The sequence below is a fragment of the Pholcus phalangioides genome, unplaced genomic scaffold (assembly GCF_987345545.1).
Source record: "Pholcus phalangioides strain wild (caught in Gottingen) unplaced genomic scaffold, Ppha-v1.0 ptg000015l_1, whole genome shotgun sequence".
NCBI classification, from domain to species: domain Eukaryota; kingdom Metazoa; phylum Arthropoda; class Arachnida; order Araneae; family Pholcidae; genus Pholcus; species Pholcus phalangioides.
The window spans coordinates 60,996,282-61,016,493 of NW_028301608.1; the positions used below are offsets into that span (position 1 = coordinate 60,996,282).

A 20,212-nucleotide genomic window follows, 5' to 3' on the forward strand; every position below is an offset into this window, starting at 1 on the left:
AAGCATCTCTGGATGGAGGTGTGAACGTTAGGCTCTCTACCTTTTGATTCCAGTTGAAGACGTATGGTATGGAGAAAGAAATTGCATTTTCCATCATGATTTTTCTATCATGATTTTGACTCTTTCTAAGCTATTACTTAATTGCTGCAGCAAGTCACATAGGTGAAAAGATGAAAATGTAAATTACAACCATACCCTTAATTTGAGCTTTCCAACTTGAGCTCTTTATGAACTGCTCTCGTAAATTTCTAGGGTGTTCTAATTTTTTGAAAAAGATCGGGTATTTTTATTTCATGGTGTAATTCGACATTTTTAAAAATGCAGATTCAACTTTATTTTTAGTGCATGTTTCATCCGGGCTCTAGTTACAACTTTCTTTCACGTTTTGAATTCCAGAGACTTTATTTACTTCGAGTATTTGTGTATTTAAACTTTTTCTCACTATGTCACTGTGTGTTTTCATGTATTTTTTTTTTTTGTAAGGTGATTTAATGCACCAAATTTATATATTTCAGAGAGAATTCTTTTATTATATTCCGATGCAAATGACTGTATATCTAATATGCGTATTCAATCTCACTAACCCTACGCTCATTTTTGAAATTAATTCCACGATCATAAGATATCATGGAAAAAAAGAAATTAATATTAAAAAAGAATGTGAGTAAAGCATTGAGAAGCAGTTTTATACCCGAAAGTTTTGATAAATTAATTATTTAATGATGTTCCAAGGTTGGGAAGTAGCTGTAGTTTTGCTCGAATAGATTTGTATCAACTGACAAATATCAGTTGTTACAATGCCTTGCCTCGAATAGTAGTAATTCCAACAACACTGATTTAATCAACGCACATTATTTACGAAAAAGCTTTTCGATTTTCAAAAATAATTCACATTTTAGGTGAACCTCAAAATCGCGAGAACATACTTCAACACTTGCAAATTTAAAAAATACAATTAAAATATTAAGGGGCATATATATAGAATGCTTCTCGAGATTCAGAATATTTATAGTGTTCAACTTGAAAATATTGGGACATTTTCAAATACCTAGTGGATGGATTAGTAATTTCTTTTTAGTACGCTGTGACATTTCGTTACTAAGTTAATCATATCAATATTTCACAAGCGAAAGCAAGTAATTTTATTGCCTGTTAAAGCTAATCTATATTGATAGAGTTATTTACCATAGAATGCTGAGCATCTATAAACACGCTACAATAATTTCGTTCAAAATTTTGAGTATATCCCGCCTTTATGTGTTTTTTATTTAGTTCGGAAAATAGAAAAACTTTGGAGAATGAAAGGAGAAAGTACATTTCTGGGAAGAAAGGGTCAATCACCGGGCGTTACCAGCCTGTCACTTCGGTTCAGCCCCCTCTCGACGGCTTATCATACATGGCAATTACCCATTGTCACATACTGGGGGGAAAGCATTCTAGAATCACGTGACCCTGTGGTCATTTTGAAAAGATTTTGTGAAAATAAGTAGCTTTTTTTGAAGAGGTTTTGTGTTCGACCCTGAGCCGTCGACTGCTATTTGTATTCGCTTTTGATCAATTGTCAGCAGTCGCGGTACCCAGCTTGCATAAAGCTTTTCCATTTCCAATTTCTCATGGAGGATATTCTGAACCTACTTTTATCCTATTGGGATGCCCACAACATCAGCCACCTCAAGCATCTTCAATCTGCAGTCTTCCATGATGATATCATGGACTTTTTCCCATGATCTCCAGGGTGATAGCAGGGCCGTCTTAAAGGCATTCTGGGCCCCCGGACAAAGTGGTTTTTCTGAGGCCGTAACTGGCGAGACGTGTTTAATTTTGTAAATTTTAACCAAATCTAGTTTTCATGAGCTTCTCCCCTTACATCTGAGGGCCCCGGACCGTGCCCTAGTGAACTCATGCGTTATGGTGGCGCTGAGTGGTAGTTACCTAAACCGGGCGCCCAGGACGCTCTTCTTCGGTGGATGTACGGCCCATTTAAATTTGTGGATTCAAAGATAAATGGTCTTTAATGATGGTGCAGAGTCCCCATGAACTAGTTCCAATTCAGCTTTGATCCCGGTAGCTTGCAACTATTTTGGATAAAAATGTTTTTTTACTAACAGCGATGCCAAAAAATAAACCACAAAGCTCTCTCTGCTCTAACTTGTTGTGACAGGTTTTATAATCATACTTACAGTTGTAATAATTTGAAAATTATCGTGCTGCTATCTCATAGAGCAATGTATCTCAGAGTTTGCGTCGCGGATCCTAGGGGCGTCGCGGCGAGCCTATTTATGCTTTGAAATGGTTTTTTTTTTGTATGGGGGAAATATCGAACTATTCTGGGGAGCCGCGGATGACAAAAGTTTGAGCATCACCGTCATAGAGATTCACCTTACTTATTAAACGACCGACGTATCAGATTTGTAGTTTGCTTTCCAGATTTTCAGAGAATCCTAATGTTGATACCAATGTGCACACCACATACCGTATTATTCGATTGAGTATACTAATCGCGAACAGATCCGCAGTGTTGTTCGTGAGGGAAAATGAATCCCAATGAGAACAGCTTAACATTAACGTATAACTTTTTAAAGTCGAGTTACAGTCACGTGTCAAACAACGACATACCACTATTCATTATGGAATTGAGGAAGTGAAAGCCAAGAAAAATCTTGAAGATAGATTGGCACGTCCAGTGACTACGACGGGTTCCTTTTATGAATTATTCATGAACTTGCCTCACGGAAATGGCTGAAGCTGGAATTATTCCCGCAGAGATTTTGTCGATCTGGCAGCATGTATTTATATGGGAATGACTAAAATATCGTGGGTGGTTTTGGATCACCGATACCAATAATGAGTATTTAAAATGCTTATGGATTCACGATTGATCTTTAAAAATGCGCTAGTTCAGGTTAAAACTTCTCACGAAGCTCGTTTTCATCATAAGAAAACTTCTTACTTTCATAGTAAGTAGTTTCTTGTTGTCTATTGTACAAATTGATGAACTGTTTGCGAATATTTCTGAATTTCTATGGAAGCGGAAGTCCAATTTTTTTTTTTTTTTTAATGGATTACGTGAGTTTAACGTAAAAGGGATTTTGACTATAACACCGCTCTATGCTGATTTTTTTCTAAAAGATATTTCAGTGATGTTGGAGCGCGGATTCCGAATCTGGCAATTTGTTTTGTCAGATTGGCGCTAGTTTTTGAGATAAAGTGAAAATTATATTTCAATGGTAATACACAAGCATCACATAAAAATCACATTGGGGACTGTGGGTACTTGTAAATGAGTACAGTAAATCATTGGCAAAGGATATTTGAGTGATTTTAAGGTGCTGAATCCGAATCTGGCAATTGTTTTGTCAGATAGACTCTAGTTTTGAGATAACGGAGGTAAGGTGCTTTGCATCAGTCCGGGGTTGTGAGCGGTTCTATCTAGTTTTGAGATAAAATGAAAATTGAAGTTCAACGATAATTACATAAGCATCATAAAAATCACATTGAGACTGTGCGAAATGTAAATTAATAATAAACTTAATATCAATAAATAAAGACCACTGATGTCTGATGATGATGATATAAATGTAATAATTTTTTTATCCAATAGAAGAGGAAAATGAATAAAAAATTTAAAGTAAAAATTCGATGCAAAAATTAGTGGTTGCTGACTGTATTGAAATGTTGGGAGTGTGCAGTCTCTCAAAACAGGACTGGTACTAGTGTGGAGGGGGGGGGGGAACTGCCCCTTGCAGCAAAATTTAGAGGGGGCAGTTTTTGGTGGGGGAAAACCGTTTTAAAATTAACGAATTTTAAAGTTGTGGGTTGGCAAGAATCTTAGTTATGGCCGTCTCAAAACATAGAGCCGGCCTCAACAAACTACAGACCAACGCCAGTTTTAAAATCAGCATCCCCAATATACCGTAAAACGGTTAAAATATCCTTGAGAAGATGATTTTTTTTTTTTGAGCATCATTATAATGAGAAAAAAATGTATTCGAAATGCACTCATCACACACAAGTTTTTAGGTTCCTCGTACGGGTTTAACGTTCAAACATCCGGCATTACTTAATACCGTACAAAAAACCCATTTAAACAACGTCGTCATTTCCGAGTATCTAAATATTGTAAAAAAGATGAGAGAAATAACGAAGCTTTACGCATCCTGTTCCTCACTCCATTCCAGCATCACTCCTTTTGTATGGATTACTCCTTAATGTGTCAATCATTTGTCGTGGTAAGCGGCGGACTACTGTTCCGTTTAAACGACGGCGGAAGAGGAAATTGTCTCCGGATTGTGTTGTCGCGTTTGTTGTTATTTTTTTCTGTTCACAGATAGTAGATAAACTCACCACGGTTTTTCGGAGATTGGATATAAACATACTCCCAAGGTCACCAACAGAGAGAATTATAGAGGGAAAAGACAAAAAGAGGCGTTTGAGATTGCGAAATATTCCGAACATCAAGGTTAATTTATATATGACTTGTCGCACTTTCGAAATCTACCTTAAATACCAGTGAGAATTATTACGCAACGCTAGAAACTATTTCGTAGTTGTGAATAAATGAATTCCATAAGGGGCCATCGTAGAATTACGTCAGGAGATGTTTTGGCCATTTTTGATTTCCCCCCCCCCCCCCAGCAAAAGTTAGGAAAACTCAGATATTCCCCCTTGTCAGCAAAATTTCGTCAGCTCTGTCAGACGAAACCTACTTCATAACGCATATTGGGATCAGAGACGTACGCGGGGAAGGGGGGGGGATGCCCCCCCCCCCCCAGACGATAAAAATTTTCTTTTTGAGGAAAAAAATATATATATATATATCGAAAGGAAAATACTTTTTTGTTATCATAATCAATTTATGTTAATTTCAATGGCATTTGAAGGCTAAGAACTTCAAAATTTCAAGAAATTCATTGCAACTCACCCCTTAATCCTTTTGTGTCCCCTCCAAAGGTCGATCCTCAGCCTCTGATCGGGTTGTCCTTCGAGAATATACATAGGGAATCTGACCACCACCGACACTGCTGTAGTGATATGTAATAATATTTCATATTTTTTATAAAGGGCTGATGACGTAAGCATCATTCAATCCCCTCTTCTCCTTACCCTTCATCAAAAGTCAGCAAATTCGAACTCCCTCCCCCCCCCCACCATCGATGCTGACGTAATAATATTTGAATGGCCCTAAATATTGGTCACAATTTTTCTTTTTTGTTTCCTATTAATTGATTCTCGTATAACTTTATTACTTTCACGGATTCTTTACTTGTGAAAGGATAGATATCTACTCGTGCAGCGTGTATGCCTTCCCATCCAGCTGCCGGGCCCCTAGACAGATATTTTTGCTCGGCTCCCTCCATTTTGAATTTTACAAAAAATGCAGTAATAATAATCATCTTGGGCCCTGTCAACCCCACGCTTGTAGAAAACCATGTTTCTCGCAGCCGCGATCATGTGTTATGTGAATGCGTCTCTTTGCCTGCCAATGAAAATGAACATTTAATTCCTGTGACTGAAAATCACGCTTAATAAACTATCTACGGTAAAATACTTTTTCGGCCGACAAGCATAAAGATGAATATATTTCTAAAACTCGTTTTACTAATGTATATTTATCGGACAGAAAACCGTTGTCCTGCTTTCAACTGATTGGAGGCATGAGCTGATTAGCGCAGAAAAACTCACTAGTGTAAATATAGCTATTGAAATTTTTTATAAAAGATATGAATAGTTGAGGGACAAATAAAAAATAGTGATTGGTGCCAATATCTTTACCGGGTCCTGTCAAGGTAGTACATAGTAAATCAACTTTGTCCAAAAGATTCAGCACTTTCAACACTGTTTGAAATCACCACCAGAGATCTCAAAACTCTTTTTTACATTCGTGGCACTCTTAAGAATAAGAGCGAAATTTCAAATATCTCGCGCCCCTCCCACCCCGTACGATGTGGAGAAATTGTGGTTTTCCGCTAAAGTGCCGTGACATACTGGTTAAGAATCATAAGCTCTGGTACTACAACCAATATAATTTTATCCTAGAAGTATCTGGTTGTACCCCTGAATGATAGCATAGCACCCAATCGTTTTGGAATATCTGCTACGAAATGTGGTCACGAGCGATTATTTTTGTGAGTTTTATTCTTATTTTTAGCTGTGGTGGCCAATTCAAAGCAGTCAATATATATTTTTGTCCAATAATTTTATTCCCCCAATTAATTATTAACATATTTTTGTACATCTCTTTCTAATCCCCAGGGTTCCCACTTGCCTTTTTATTACCAAATCTTGTCAAAAAATGTATAATTTTTTTCAAATGACGAAATCATCGAAATAGTGCCAAATAATACAAATACAGTAGATTGCAATTAATGATTCTGCCAAAGCAGAAGTTGTATCGTTTTTTTTCAGGTAATTTTGAGGGTGTATATGGGCCATATGGTTCATTAATTTTTCCTAATGATCTAGAGCATAGTTTCCCAACCTTTTTTGTCCCATCGCCCCCAACGCAATCTAACCCATAGGATCCTATGTCAATCCAACTTTCAGTCCCTTTCAGGGTTTCAGCTGGATAAAAAATTCCTTTCGCAAAAAAAGCGAAAGTGGGGGGGGGGGGGGAAAGCATGGTTGGATGTCTACTCGTTTCGTACCTCCTGTACCCATTTTTGGTAAAGTGGCTACTACTACTTTCGCATTCTACGATTTTCTTTCGCATTTTGCAAAAAATGTGACCGTAGCTTCTACCGCCCCACTGAAACATTCACCCCCCGGGAAGCATTAACGCTCACGTCGAGAATCACTGATCTAGAGCGTGCTAAGATGCCATAAGCCTTCTGACTCTCCAGTGGTGATTTTTTTTTAAACCCATGTCACATAAACTAACAGCTTCCTCGGGTCCGTTAGTCTCAAAGTGGCTGCTTTCATTTCCGATTATTGCGGTGCAAACAGTTGAAATCTCTCAGTGTGACGAAAATACTCGCCCTGAAACCAAGCCACTAACAAAAACTGAAACTCCGAAAACTTTATTATGTTTCTCGACGTGTTTACGAGGTTTTTCTTCAATCGAATGCACATTTTCTACTCTCTTCGTGGATGTTTCTAATTAGAGCTTTTCGTGTCGGTCTTCAATTAATGATTATCCTGAACGTGCAGTTCGAAAATCAGTCCAGCTTTTTTGGACCGTGCCTAATCAACATGAAGAAAGAGGATAGGAGAAACTCGGGTAATTAACCCAGAGTATTAATTGAGCACAACTCAAATACGACTCGCGTCGATAATGAGTTCATTCGGTTCGACTGATCTGATGTTGATTGCACACCGTAATGTTCCTCATACGGATATATGCAAGCACAAGATCAAAAGGAAAAAAATCGCTTTTACGTCACCAGCTGCGGCTTATGTTCAAAATTTTCCTCGTTCAAGACGACTTCTGATACACAAATCAGATACATTTAAATGTGCAGTATCGCCGAATAGTTTGGAAATAGATCCATTGTGTTTTTATTGTTCATTTTCCTAATGATATATTTTCTATGATTCCGCGGCTCTCTTTGTGACATCTGCAAAGTATCCGTGTGTATCATGACATTTATATTTTACGGTGAAAATTGTCTCAAGCCCTAATAGTGTTCGTTATAAAAGAAAAAAGTATATATAATAAAACATTCAAAATTTTTGAAATAATACAAAAATTGACGTTGTAAGTTTTTTTCGAGTTTAGGAACTCGTGCGATAAGAGAGACATAAAATTTACCTCAAGATGGAAAGGTCGAAAACATGCACGCGCCTCATAAAAAAAATAATAGATATAACCTGGGCGTTCAGAACAGACGAAATAAAGGAGTTCTCAAATCATGTGAAGGCTGTACGCCAAGAAAAAGGAGCTATTTCGCTATTGTTCTTTACGAGACGGCATCAACAACTACTGATAACTTTCAAGATGGTATCCGGTCTGGGTACGTGGGTAGAAATCTTAAGAAAAGATTTGCCGAACGGGGGTGGGGCATGCAGTAGAATAATGTACAGTATCTGAAGAGAGGGGTTCCCAAAGAAAGAGGGAAAACAATAATTTGGAACGGTGAAGGAAAAAATTACTAAAATGAATGTAGAGGAACTTGGAGAAGCAACTAATAAAGATTGATGAAGTGCAAGTTGTTCATTAACGTTTCTTGCACCCTTTTAAAATGAGACTGGACAACAATGAACTCGGATTTGCTGATAAAGTGCATAATATCGGCGATACAGACTTCTTTTGTAGCCGTCTCTGATCATAATCAACAACAGGATGCTATCAATAAAAAAAAGTCAATGCTGATGTGAATTGGAAGCTCAGACTCGTTTTGGAAACGGTTAATTGTTTTTCCTCCTTCTCCTCCGACTAAAGTAATGAACGAAAAGAAAAAATCACACGAACGTGATCAGTGCCACGCGTCTACAGAAATAACGAGTAGCAGCGAACAAGTTGACGAAATGCACTTTCGAATCACCCAACATGCATAGATCGATTTTCATCTTAAAAAATTATTAGCAACCCTTGAGAAGGCTACATTTGCATGAATATAATGAACTAGTGGTTACATGTATTACACAGACACTGTAGTAGTGGTACAGTTACCGGCCGGTTGCTGTGATGAGTGACAAGTGCAGTGGTGAACATCAACATGACCCACAAGTTGTTTACCTTTCATAGGTCTTTGTACGTGTTGTCGAAAGGAGAATTTCGCTGACGCCAGAAGAGAGAAGAATTCACCACTTGGTGGATGTGTTATAGCTCGAACCACCCATTCCGAAATCTCTGAAGGTTTTGGCAAGTGTTTTTGGCACTCAGTGCCTTCACAATCATTCGCTATTACAATCCACGCGAATCTTTCAACCTTCCTATCCTAACGAGGTTACTTCGCCAGCTTATGCTTCAAATGATACAGATAATGCCCATCCAGTTCTTATCCCTGAATTAGATGTATGCCAAAAGGAAAAAAAAATCTTCGCTTACGTAATTCATCCTTATCAAAACTGTGTATTACATCATAGTTTCTATTCTTTGTTATGTTGTTGTTGGGAACGGGTGTCCGAATGAGTATAATCGGTAATTATGCTCTAAATATCACTACCGTCAGTTTATCTTAGAAGCTGCAAAGTTGTATTTCATCCTTGCAATCTATCTTTGCGAAAGAAACGGAGACACACAAGTAGAGAACGTGAGTTCCGATCGTATAAATAAAGTACACTATATATATATATATATATAAGAATTCGTAGTTTTCTAAATCACGACTTTTTAAATAAGTTCTGTTGCCAAGCCCCAAGCTGTTTATTCTGATATTTTATTGTCCCGTCTATGATTATGCCGTTCGGTTGATTTAAATTTTATCGATAATGGTTATCGATCATAAATTTCAAATATTAAATCGATAAGTAAGCTTTACTTCTGTGTGTTTTGTCCGGTTTTTGGAAAAATTTTGACTGAATTCTGTGAAAAAATAATTTTTCCATTATTTGAATATTTTTACAATATATATTTTATTTTATCAATACGTTTACTTTAAATAATATTTTCTTCTCTTGAGTCATATGATTTGACTAAATGGGCGAAACCTCTTCACCCGTTCAAGGTGTGAAGATACCGAATGACATTGCCCGCCTAGGATGATGAAAACTCCGAGAATGTGACACACATCCTGTTTTTTTACCAGAAGAACGTAAAAAAAAACCCTTCAAAATCTCTCTGTGAAGTGTCTCACAGAAGTAATAGTGTATAAGCATGTACAGTCAACGCTTGTTATAACGACCCTACGTTATAGCGATAATTGCATTGCAACCATCGGTAGGACAAGTATCAAAACGGCTCTCCAATATATTTTACTTTTCATATAATGACCATCTGATCTGTCCGTTTTCGACGATGATGAGAGTCGTTATAACGAGCGCCAACTGTATAAAAAATCGTGCAGGGTATTTTTCACGATTATCGGTTAAGTTATGATTTCAAGGTGCAATGCGGTTAGTCCGCTAACATTCATTTTAACGGACCAAGTATTAGGAAAAACAGGCAAGAAATATCGTAACGAGATTGGCAATTTCGGTAACGCGTGGAAAAATTCGTCACTAAATCCTTCGCGCTCTCGTAATCCACGTCCTTACGTGTGTATGTTCTCTTTGCTTCCTACATAGATCTAAGTGAGAAATAACGATGCAATGAACCTCGAAGAATAATAAAAGAAATCATTCTGTGAATTTAGCTTAATGCAATGTTTTTTGGGTTATCTTTTCCTTCAAATAAGTTTCTTCACGCATTGATGTGTGCTTTGGTATGCTTGTACTTTATCTATTAGAAATTCTTTATACTGTGCATCGAACCAATAATCCTGATCAGTGCCGGGTTATGTGAATTCCGAATAAAAGTGTCTGCGAACGTGATAATTAATGTGAAAATCTTGATAACACGTTAAACGGATAACTCGTTAAGATGAGATGTCTTGAAATGATGTTCACTGAAAAAAATCGAGTAATGACTCAAAAAATGAAAAATACAGTACATCATCCGAATTTTTCTTTTTACAGTTATCCCTCACACGTTTTCGCTACAATGCGATTTGGAAAATTTGATGTAAGAAATTGCAACGTGTAAAATTTGCCTGTGAGTTTGATAGTTTGATTTTAATTCGGAAAATGTGCTTGGTAATTGAAGATGTTGTTTAGTTGAAACGAAGAAATCCGTTGATGTAAATGAGACAAATGTTCATGAAACGTTCGAATCATAGTCACCAGAGCTTACTAAATGAACATCTTTCGGGAACACATCAATAATGCCATCAGAATTTATATTTAAAAAAATGATCGGAATGAGAGTAATTGTCATATTTGCGATGGATATCCGAAATTCTTGCTTGCAACATCAATTTTTTATTGGGAGGAAAAATACTGAGGATCAGCTGAATCTCGACCATTTATTTCACTAAAAAATTGGCTTTTCATCTCAAGCTTTTCAAAAGAGAAAAATTTATACTCACCAGAACCAGTTTATAACTGAGAACAGTCAGAAGTAAAAACTATCAGTTAAATCCTTTCATATAGTGTGAATTCGTGAGGTTGATTTATTATTTTAAATAATTGGTTCATTCGCAAAAATGTATTTTGTGGCTGGAGTTATTTTTCTATGTCTTTCTGAATAAATTCCTTCTATTCCTGTCTCACCACATTCAACTCTACGCGATTTCGTCTTAAGCGGAATTATTTTGCGGAACCAATTAATCGCGTAAAGCAAGAAACATCTGTATTTTGAATTACGAAGTTTCAATGCTTTGGGTGGATTATGATAAATTTAAAAGCTGGGTCGTTTGAAAATCAAATAACATTCTAGCGAAATAGAGACAGGCCTTCGAGTCACATATAACATGTTCACTGTGACCTATTAATTATGTAGTCGCTTGCAGTATTGAAATTAGCTCTGGGGAGTAAGTGTGAACTTGCAAATGATAAAATATCTCGTGCCGCGCTAATTTTGTAAAAACTTGGGTACTATATATACGTATTTTAGAGATCGTTCGCTGGATGCGCTCTCACCCATTTGCCACCGTGACTCAAGTGCAGCCAAGATGGCAATGTCCCATCACCATGCAACTCACGATTTGTCTAATTACGAGAGATGCCAGGACAAAAACGACCCCATCAAGCTGATATCGAAGAACAAAATTGATTGCGGTTCTCGTTCGGGCCAGTTATGTGAGATGGCTACCACACGCGGGTCCAAATTGGTGTAATTATTAATACTTATTATGTGTGGATTGATACTTTATTCCAGAACACACCTTTCGCGGGCTGGATGATCCCGGGACTTAGATCGTGTACCCCTGCTGTACATGATTTTGAGATGAGATGCTTATAGGTGTTGACCAACTGTTATTATTATGTTTCCCAAACTCGTTTTATTCTTTTCCTTTATGAAATTTAATTTTTTTATGTTTATAGCCTACCGTGCACGAATTAACCATCATACACCACCTCATTTATGTTGGAAAACTATCGAGGTCGGGGCCGTTTCCAGTAGCGTATTACTACATAGATTGTGTGTGCTACCGTATTCGTCTGAGTTGACCCTGCGTCACGTTTCCATCATGGGAAGCCCTCCGCGTAACCCGAGGTCCGTCATTGTTTTTGCTCTCTATCTACTAATAATAAGAATCACGGTGTTGTGTGTGTACTTTTACGCTGGCGAACTTCGTTGGCTTTTGTTTGTTTATTTTCACCTCTATATATCGGGGGGTTTTTATACGACGACTCTGTTGGTCGTTAGCGTGAGCACCAGACCATCACAATCCGCACGCCATTCTTCATTCTCCAGTTGAAAAGTGAAACTTTTTTATTTATTTCGGCAAAGCTTGCTGAGATATAGATACGTGTTTGTCTTTTTTTTTCCCCGTCTCTTAACCCCTTGTGTGGTTGGCGAACCGGTTCTATTATATTATATATCCCATCCCGAACGCGTGTGTGTGCGCACGATGAACGGATATGGGGTTTTGATGATGGTATATACGTGTGTATTTTTTTCCCCACTTCTCTCTAAATTAAAGGCAGTGTTATACCTCTTCTTTTAGGTGGGTAGATTGCAAAAGAGGTGTCTGGGGGCTCTCAAATATTGCAGACCGATGCTGCTTCAAATCTCTGATTCAATTTTGTCTTTTCTTACCTTTATTTCATTCTTTTTAAGCGTCATATTCACCTGTGTGTGTGATGGTCGTAGCCGCGATTCGCGATGTCCATCGGTCATCTGTTGTCCTTTTACTCTATTTTATCATTATCTCGGGCTAGTTTTTGTTTTGCCACGTTGAAAATGTGTCGGACTGATCGGTAGTATCCTTTTATTCCGGGAATGGGCTACAAAACCAAAAGTTTGAAGAAGCCGGTTTGTAATCTTCAGAAACCTGACCTCTTCAAGTTTTTGGCTTTGGACGGAGTCACAATGGGTTATGGTGCAAGTCTGAAGTCTGTATACTTCGTGAAGTGGCCAGTGCAGTAGAGTATGCAGGACTTTCTGGGAGGGGGGGGGGGTTAATTTTTTTTCGTTTTTTACTGCAGAAATACAGCATAATCTTTTTTTGACTCTTTTGTGTGTGCCTATGGGCCTATCTGAAGTCTTTTTTTTTTTTTTTCAAACCATTCACAGCTCTGGTATATAAAAGAAAACACTTAAGTGTCTGAAGTCTTGTCAATGTTTTTAGTGGCCAATCTTCGGTTTCGGATCGTAATCTTAAAACGAAAAATGTACCCTAATCCAGGGCTTGACAAATCAAAAAAACTTAGGCACCAGCCAGGGCCTAAAGAGCATCATGGGTCCTTGGGCCAAGTGATTTTTCTAAAGCCTTTCCTGGCAAGTATATACTCGTCATTCTCGAAAATTTTAACCAAATCTCATTTTTGTGAGGCTTTTGAACCATGCGTTGAGACCGCAAATAACACCAGCCAAATATTTCAGGAGCCAAGTGGGGTTTTTGCTCAAGAAACATGGCCATAAATAATGTTTTTTCAAGCCTTCCGGAACTTCATAACTTCTTTCCATGTTCAAAGATGAAGTGTAATGAAATCAGAAAATTTAGTGTCATCCTTAGACTCCAATTTAGTAGTTATATATAGGCGCCCCACTACCGATTTCTGGTTGCCATGGTGACCTGGTGCTCGGTATTTGATAAGCCCTGTCTAATCAGATGCTCTTAATAAAGTCCTTCCATTTGTTTCTGAAATATGGCCACGCCATAAATTAATTTGTAATTTCTTCATTTAATTTTGTATCATGATTAGTATTGTAATTTAGTTTTAAACTATGTATTTTTAATCAATATAAGGTTTAGTGAGTTCAGCCCTGACTTCAAGGATCATGGGTGTTTTATCACTGAAGTGAGGGCTGAACTCCCCGAGGTTAAGAAAAATAGCTACAGTAAGAAAAACCAACCTGCACGTTACCAGGTCTGAAAGGGTTAAAAATAGTATTTCAGACTACCTTACAATGATGTTTACTTGATTTTCGTAGTTAATTATTGCCATCAGCAAAAGGAAAAAATTCAGCTATCACAAATTTTGTGACCAAACAGAAAATTTGTTAAAACTCAGTAGTTTGCAAAAAGTGAAAAAGTGTTGCCAAAAAATATGGAGCCTTATAACGATAATTACTGATAGAGTTTTTGAGAAATATAATAGTCACTCTTTAAAACATCAGTTTTTTACTGTGCGTCTTGAAATTTGCCATGTTGAACCATTTTCTAAATTGAAAAATTTACCATTAGTTTCTACAGACTAGAACAAAAATAACAATGCTGAGTTATTTCCAAAAAGAACAAACAATTTTTAGATTGTAAACAAGAATGACTAAACCTTGGGAATACATAAGACAATGAATGACATGCTACCATTTGAACAAAAGTTCTTGTTTCAGACAGACACAACACAAAACTCATAAATCATCTGGGCTTTTGAGAAGAAAAACAGTTGGTAATGCTGTAGAGTATGAAGCTTATATTTCAACTTTGTTTCTGATTTTCATTGTGTGTTCTTTTTGGCAATTTTCAAACATTAGATGAGTGAGAGTCTTGCTCAATGTGGTTTTTTGTATAATATTATTTCAGGGTTTTTCTTGAAGTATTTTTTTCCCTTTATCTCACCATGGTTTTCACTGATGTTTCTAATAAACTTGATAGAATGTTAATAAAATACACACAGAAAGTCATTGTTTACAAGAACAGCAGGTTTAGGCATTTTTTTTTTACATGTGTTAAGCTGTATACATGTGTTCTTACTTGCTGAAAGACAGAGAGAATCACATGCATTTGGTGCTAATGTCCAAAGTAAAATATGTGTATCAGGTTTTCATTTTTTCCAGATATATCAATTAATGTTATGCTGCTTTAGCTTGTTTAGAAACTCCTCAGATCAATGTTTATAAGGTGCATATACAATTGTACAGTCAAGTATAATGGACTCTGGATAATCAAGTCATGTGCTAGTCACTGGCCTGTCCAGTAATCCAGCATTTTTTTTACGAGCCCATTGAGGCGGAAAACATGTCACTTCATGTCTATGTGTAGAAGTTTGTTATTTAATGAGATTTATATTATTTAAATGAAGTTTATATTATTAATATTGTTTTAAATGGGATTTATTCAACTATCAGTAATCTGAGATACCCTGGTCTGATATGTGCCAGATAAGCGAGAGTCTTCTTGAGTAACACCGCTGAAGCTATTACTAAAGTTAATTCCCTCACTGCAGGACTTGACAAATTGAAAAAATAATTTAGGTGCCGGCCAGATCTTTTAGGAGCCAAAAAAAATTTCCCTATGGAAAATGGTCCAAAATAATTTTTTTTTCTTCTTTTCTGGGACTTATTGACCCTGTTTCATGGTTGTTGACAAAGTCTTCGCACATTGGTATGAAGTCTGAAAATTTCATATTGCACCCAGAAACAAATTTAGTAACCAGACACAGAAAATTTTAGGTGCTAACATTGTTTTTTCAGTTGGCGACCTGGCACTTGTCAGTCCCTGGCTTACTATACTATAATATATGATCTGGGAATATATTTTAGTTCTTCAACATGCAAAAGAATTTTAATATAAGGCAGTATTAAATGTATTTATTATTATATGATGTGTGCTAAGACATATATTGCAATTTTTTTTTTCTTTTTGGATATTTAGGTTGTGATAAAAACTTGTCCACAATGCCTGGTCTACAACAGAATGATGGCAGGCCACCACCTGTAAATAGAGTCACACCAACAAGAGGTAAAAGTTGGAATACCATCATTCACACACATATTAGGGCTGAAAAGTCAATCAAAAAGTTTTATCAGATTTATCAAATTCTTAATTATCTATTTTTAAATGTAAACCATTTCTAATAAATGAATCATAGAATATCAAATGATTGATATACAAATTTATTTTATTCATTTCATGCTCCTATTTGCCAAACATAAAGGGTGTCATGGAAGTCCTTATTCAGCCTTTATCTCATCAACTGTTTGTAGTAGAGGTATTATTCTGATTTGAAAAATGCTCAAAATGTATTCAGAAATCACTGTGTACCAGTTTTAAAACTGAAAATGCAATGTGTCATAAAATGAAAATTTTACATTTTTATAGTCCCCCTGTCCTGTGATTTCCAATTAGAAATTTGTTGCCCTTTCTCTTTTGAGGCCAACAAAAAAATTCCATGTTCGTATTCCATTAATTGCAATATTTGTTAGAATATTTTAAATTAAAAATTGGAGAAGATTTGGAAAAGAACAGCATAAACTAATGTACAACACTTCTTTCCATAATTTGTTATTCTTTCCCAAATTTTCTCTAATTTTTTAATTCAAATATCTCCACGAATATTGCACTTGGACACATGAATTTTTTTTTTGTTTGCCTCAGCAGAGACAGGACAGCGACTTAATAATAATTAGGTTTCTTATGACAGTGTGTCTATATAAACATTTTGATTTTTTATTTTATTTTGTGACACGTTATATTTCATTCTCAAAACTGGTACAGGGTGATTTCTGAACACATTTTTTAAATTGAAACCATACCTCTACAAAAAATGGTTGAGATACAGACCGAATCAAGACTTGCAGGACACCCCATATAAACAAATGTTGAAACCAAATTAAAAATTAAGACATTGTTTGTTTGTTTTTTCACTTAGTTTATGGCACTCAGCATAATTACATCCATTTTTTTTAGTGAAACTTTCCAAAATAATGATCTTAAAGAATTTATTGGTACTATACTTTTATCACTAGCATAATTATAAATTATTTTTTTTACATGCTTTATTATTTCTGTGAATGCTAGTTCTATGCACAGTTTTCTTTTGCGAATTATTTTCTTTTGCAAATATTTTTATTCCCTGCACAGATGCATATTGGTTTGCTCATGGTGGTGTTGAAGAGTTAGCTAATGTAAATAATAGAAACAATTCCAGAAATGCAGGTATGAATCACGGAATCATGTGTGTGGATTATCTTATATATACACTAGAAATTTATTTATATATTTTATTGTGCACATAGTTTAGACTGAGGTAAATGGAACCGCTTTTTTCATTAGTGCAAGTTCAGCCTAGCACCTACATTGGAGATGTCAATGAAACTTCTTGAAAATACGGGAGTGGATTTTTCAAATCGTTTTCTTTTCAGGGTTGATATTTCAAACGTATTTTCTTCTGTCATCCTTTTTCCAAGATTATAATTTCATTTTTAGTTGGTGGAAGATTCTACTTGCCTCACTAATTGGGGCAAGTGGGACCTAAGACTGATTGTGCTTTAAAATCATTCATAAAATAATGATTAATTGATGAAAAAAGTTTAAACGAAGAGAAAAAGTTTGTTTGAACCATGAAAACCCAAACATTTTATTATTCTGGTATACAAATTAATTAACCACCTTAGTATGCAGAAAACTCACAATTTTAAGGAACAACTTCGGTATGTATGAAAAACTCATATAATGTAATAATATCCCCCCTGTAAATAATTATATGAAGCACATGAGAGGAGAAATGTGTGAATTTTGCCAGACTACCAAACTTGAGAGAGGTGAAGAAAATGATAGAATGTCGTCATTTTTAATCATGCCTTTGTCTTGAATATTGGGCCACTGGAAAGTAGATGTAGTACTGATTTTTCTTCTCTTCCAAATGTTGCTTCCTGATGAATCTCAACTTCTGTTAGTTGCCCAGAAAAACTCTTTACTGACGTTTTATTTGTGAAATTGACAAGAATCCCCAAAGTCACACAAACCCTTGTCCTTGTTTCTGAAATGGTTTTTAACAGTATCTATAAAGTTTCATTGTTATTTTCCTCAACACTCATCTCTTAAGTCTACAGAAGCAGCTGATGCTGCCTCAGGAGCTTTATCCCTTTTTTCATTTTCATAACCGCAGTTGATAAAGCTAGTTCCAGTAGGTATGAGGTTAGGGTGGTATATTCATTGGTTCTCTACTTACGCCCCATCACAAGAAAAACGGGAGGAAAGTGTAATCTTCTTAATTACTACTTGCTCTGAAGGAATATCACAGTTATACTAAAATGACAGATTAAATTATAAGAAAAGAAGAACTTGTGACACTGAAATATTGATATTAGATCAATTTTCAAACTTTCAAAAATAAATTAAATATAAAGGGGACAGCAACATATTGCAATGTGATCACACACCTAACTTCTCCGTATGAAAGCTCCATATAACCTTTTATAAGGAGCTATCATACCAATTACATTTTTACTGAAAAATAGAGCGAGCATGAAAGAGAAAAATTCTGCAAGAGACTGTTCCCAGAAGCTAACCAAATTTTACAAAGCATATGAGGTTCCACTTACCTTCAATTTTTGCTTTTTTCATGTATTTTATTTATATTAATATTAGTACCAGGCAAAAGAAATGAAACATTTTGCGTTTGCGGAAATATGTAGTCTATATGCATTCTCTCATACATTATGATATCAAAAACCTGCCAAGTCCCCCACACCCCAGATTTCTACTCCATCTCCCAGACTCCTGAAAAGTTTACATTTCCCAAACTTCGACCGTGATTGTAAAAAATCCCTATTTTTTGGGAAGAATTATTCTCAAACAATTTAGTTGGAAAAAAGATGATGCTTTTGTTTATAATCCCAGAAATGCCACAAACCTAATGTAAATTATCACTATTGTGTCAAATAACAAAGTATTTTATTATCTTAGAAAGACAAAATTGCTCAAACAGCCAACTTCACTTTGTCTTCTCAACATCCGAAATTGATGAGAGGACTTGTATTTCTTTTGACTATATGTTCCGTTGAATCTACATCCCATTTCTAGCCAATGACAATTTTTTTGTTGGTTTGATTTGATTTAAAGTAGTAATGGCAGGTACTTTAACCTACTATTTGGTGATGATTGGTGATGGCTTACACGATGTCACATTTTTGCTAAGGGGAAAAATCCCTTTTATATTAAGTTTTGTACAGAATTTGGATCCACGTAAAAACCTCCCTAATTCTTTAAACTTGGCAGCTATGTGATATAATATTTTGATGTTCATTGATTTATTATTAAGCAGAACAGACTGAAAACATTTTTTTAAATGCCAAAGGATATTTTAGCTCAGCAATTTTTTTTATCAAATGAATAAATAAAATTTTCTCTATTTCTGCTGAAAAAAATTGTTAATGCTCCGTAAATAAATGTTTTTATTTCCACTTTAAGACCCAAAAGACGCTCAGCTTCAGAAAGAAAGAGAGGAACGAATCAAAGCATTTCAGGAACAAAGAGAAGAAGAACGTCTGAAGCGACTTAAGAAGTTGCAGGAAACATTCGAAATTGCAAGAAAACAGAGAGAACAGCAAGAAGAAGAAAGAAGACGAAAGATTGAAGAAGCGAAATTGAAAGAAAACGAACGAAGACAACAAGTTGAAGAAAGGAAAAGACAAATCTGGGAGGCTGAACAGGTAACTTTACGTGTAAATTATTCTGATAGTTTTTTGAACTCTATTGTGAGAATAAAATTAACTATTCTTTATTCTACCTGAATCATTTTGCACTAGCATTCTCCCAAACATTTAATACTTTGATTTTTATATTGTTCATGTACGCAATGAAAAATCATTATTATTATTTTTTTACGTAATCATGTTACAGGAGCGTAAGAGTGCCATTTTGAGAAGAAATCTGGAAAGAGAGGCAAGAATAGAAGCTAGGAGAAACGCCCAGCGAAATTCAGCTAGCTTTGCATTTGGCAGTTCTACACCTAGAACTTTTGATTTAGATTTAGCAGCACTTGGAAGGAGTGGTTGTCCACTAATGTCTTCTGTCAGTGGAAGGCGCTCTGAAGAACGAGAGTTTGGGGCAAAGCGTGCAACATCGGCTTGCAGTTTAGATCGTAAATCTGGTGAGGGTTTCACTTTGTATTTTAGTTTGTTTATTTTTTTCATTTTGTTATAGTATTTTTTTTTTATTTTGTATGCAAAGCGCTTTCTACTCCTTCTATGGCTTTTTTTTTTATTCATATTTTTTATAGATTTTGTTTTATGTGGATTAAGTTGAGAAAGTTATATTCAGTTATTTTTGTTAATTTTTTGCATGAGCATAATCGATAAATGTTAAAATTTATATCAATCACATGAGTAGCGCACTTCACTCAATTTTTTATTGAAATTCCTGTAGCTGTAAATACTGCGCATGTGGGCAAATTTCAATCA

General features: G+C 35.8%; 1 protein-coding gene across 10 annotated transcripts in view; it reads left to right on the forward strand.

Annotated features, from left to right (window-relative positions):
• The window catches only part of LOC149076405 (uncharacterized), a 71,713-nt gene that overhangs the window by 24,018 nt on the left and 27,483 nt on the right, over window positions 1-20,212 (forward strand). For 7 of the 10 annotated variants that reach the window (XM_089243954.1, XM_089243947.1, XM_089243955.1 and 4 more), the window contains exons 2-5: window positions 15,681-15,767; window positions 16,890-16,964; window positions 19,221-19,462; window positions 19,653-19,902. In XM_089243954.1, the coding sequence (XP_089100080.1) occupies window positions 15,681-15,767; window positions 16,890-16,964; window positions 19,221-19,462; window positions 19,653-19,902 (654 nt within the window). Of the gene's footprint in view, window positions 1-9,060; window positions 9,192-15,680; window positions 15,768-16,889; window positions 16,965-19,220; window positions 19,463-19,652; window positions 19,903-20,212 lie in introns of those variants that run through there. The other 3 variants (XM_089243953.1, XM_089243956.1, XM_089243950.1) reach the window with 2 other exon arrangements.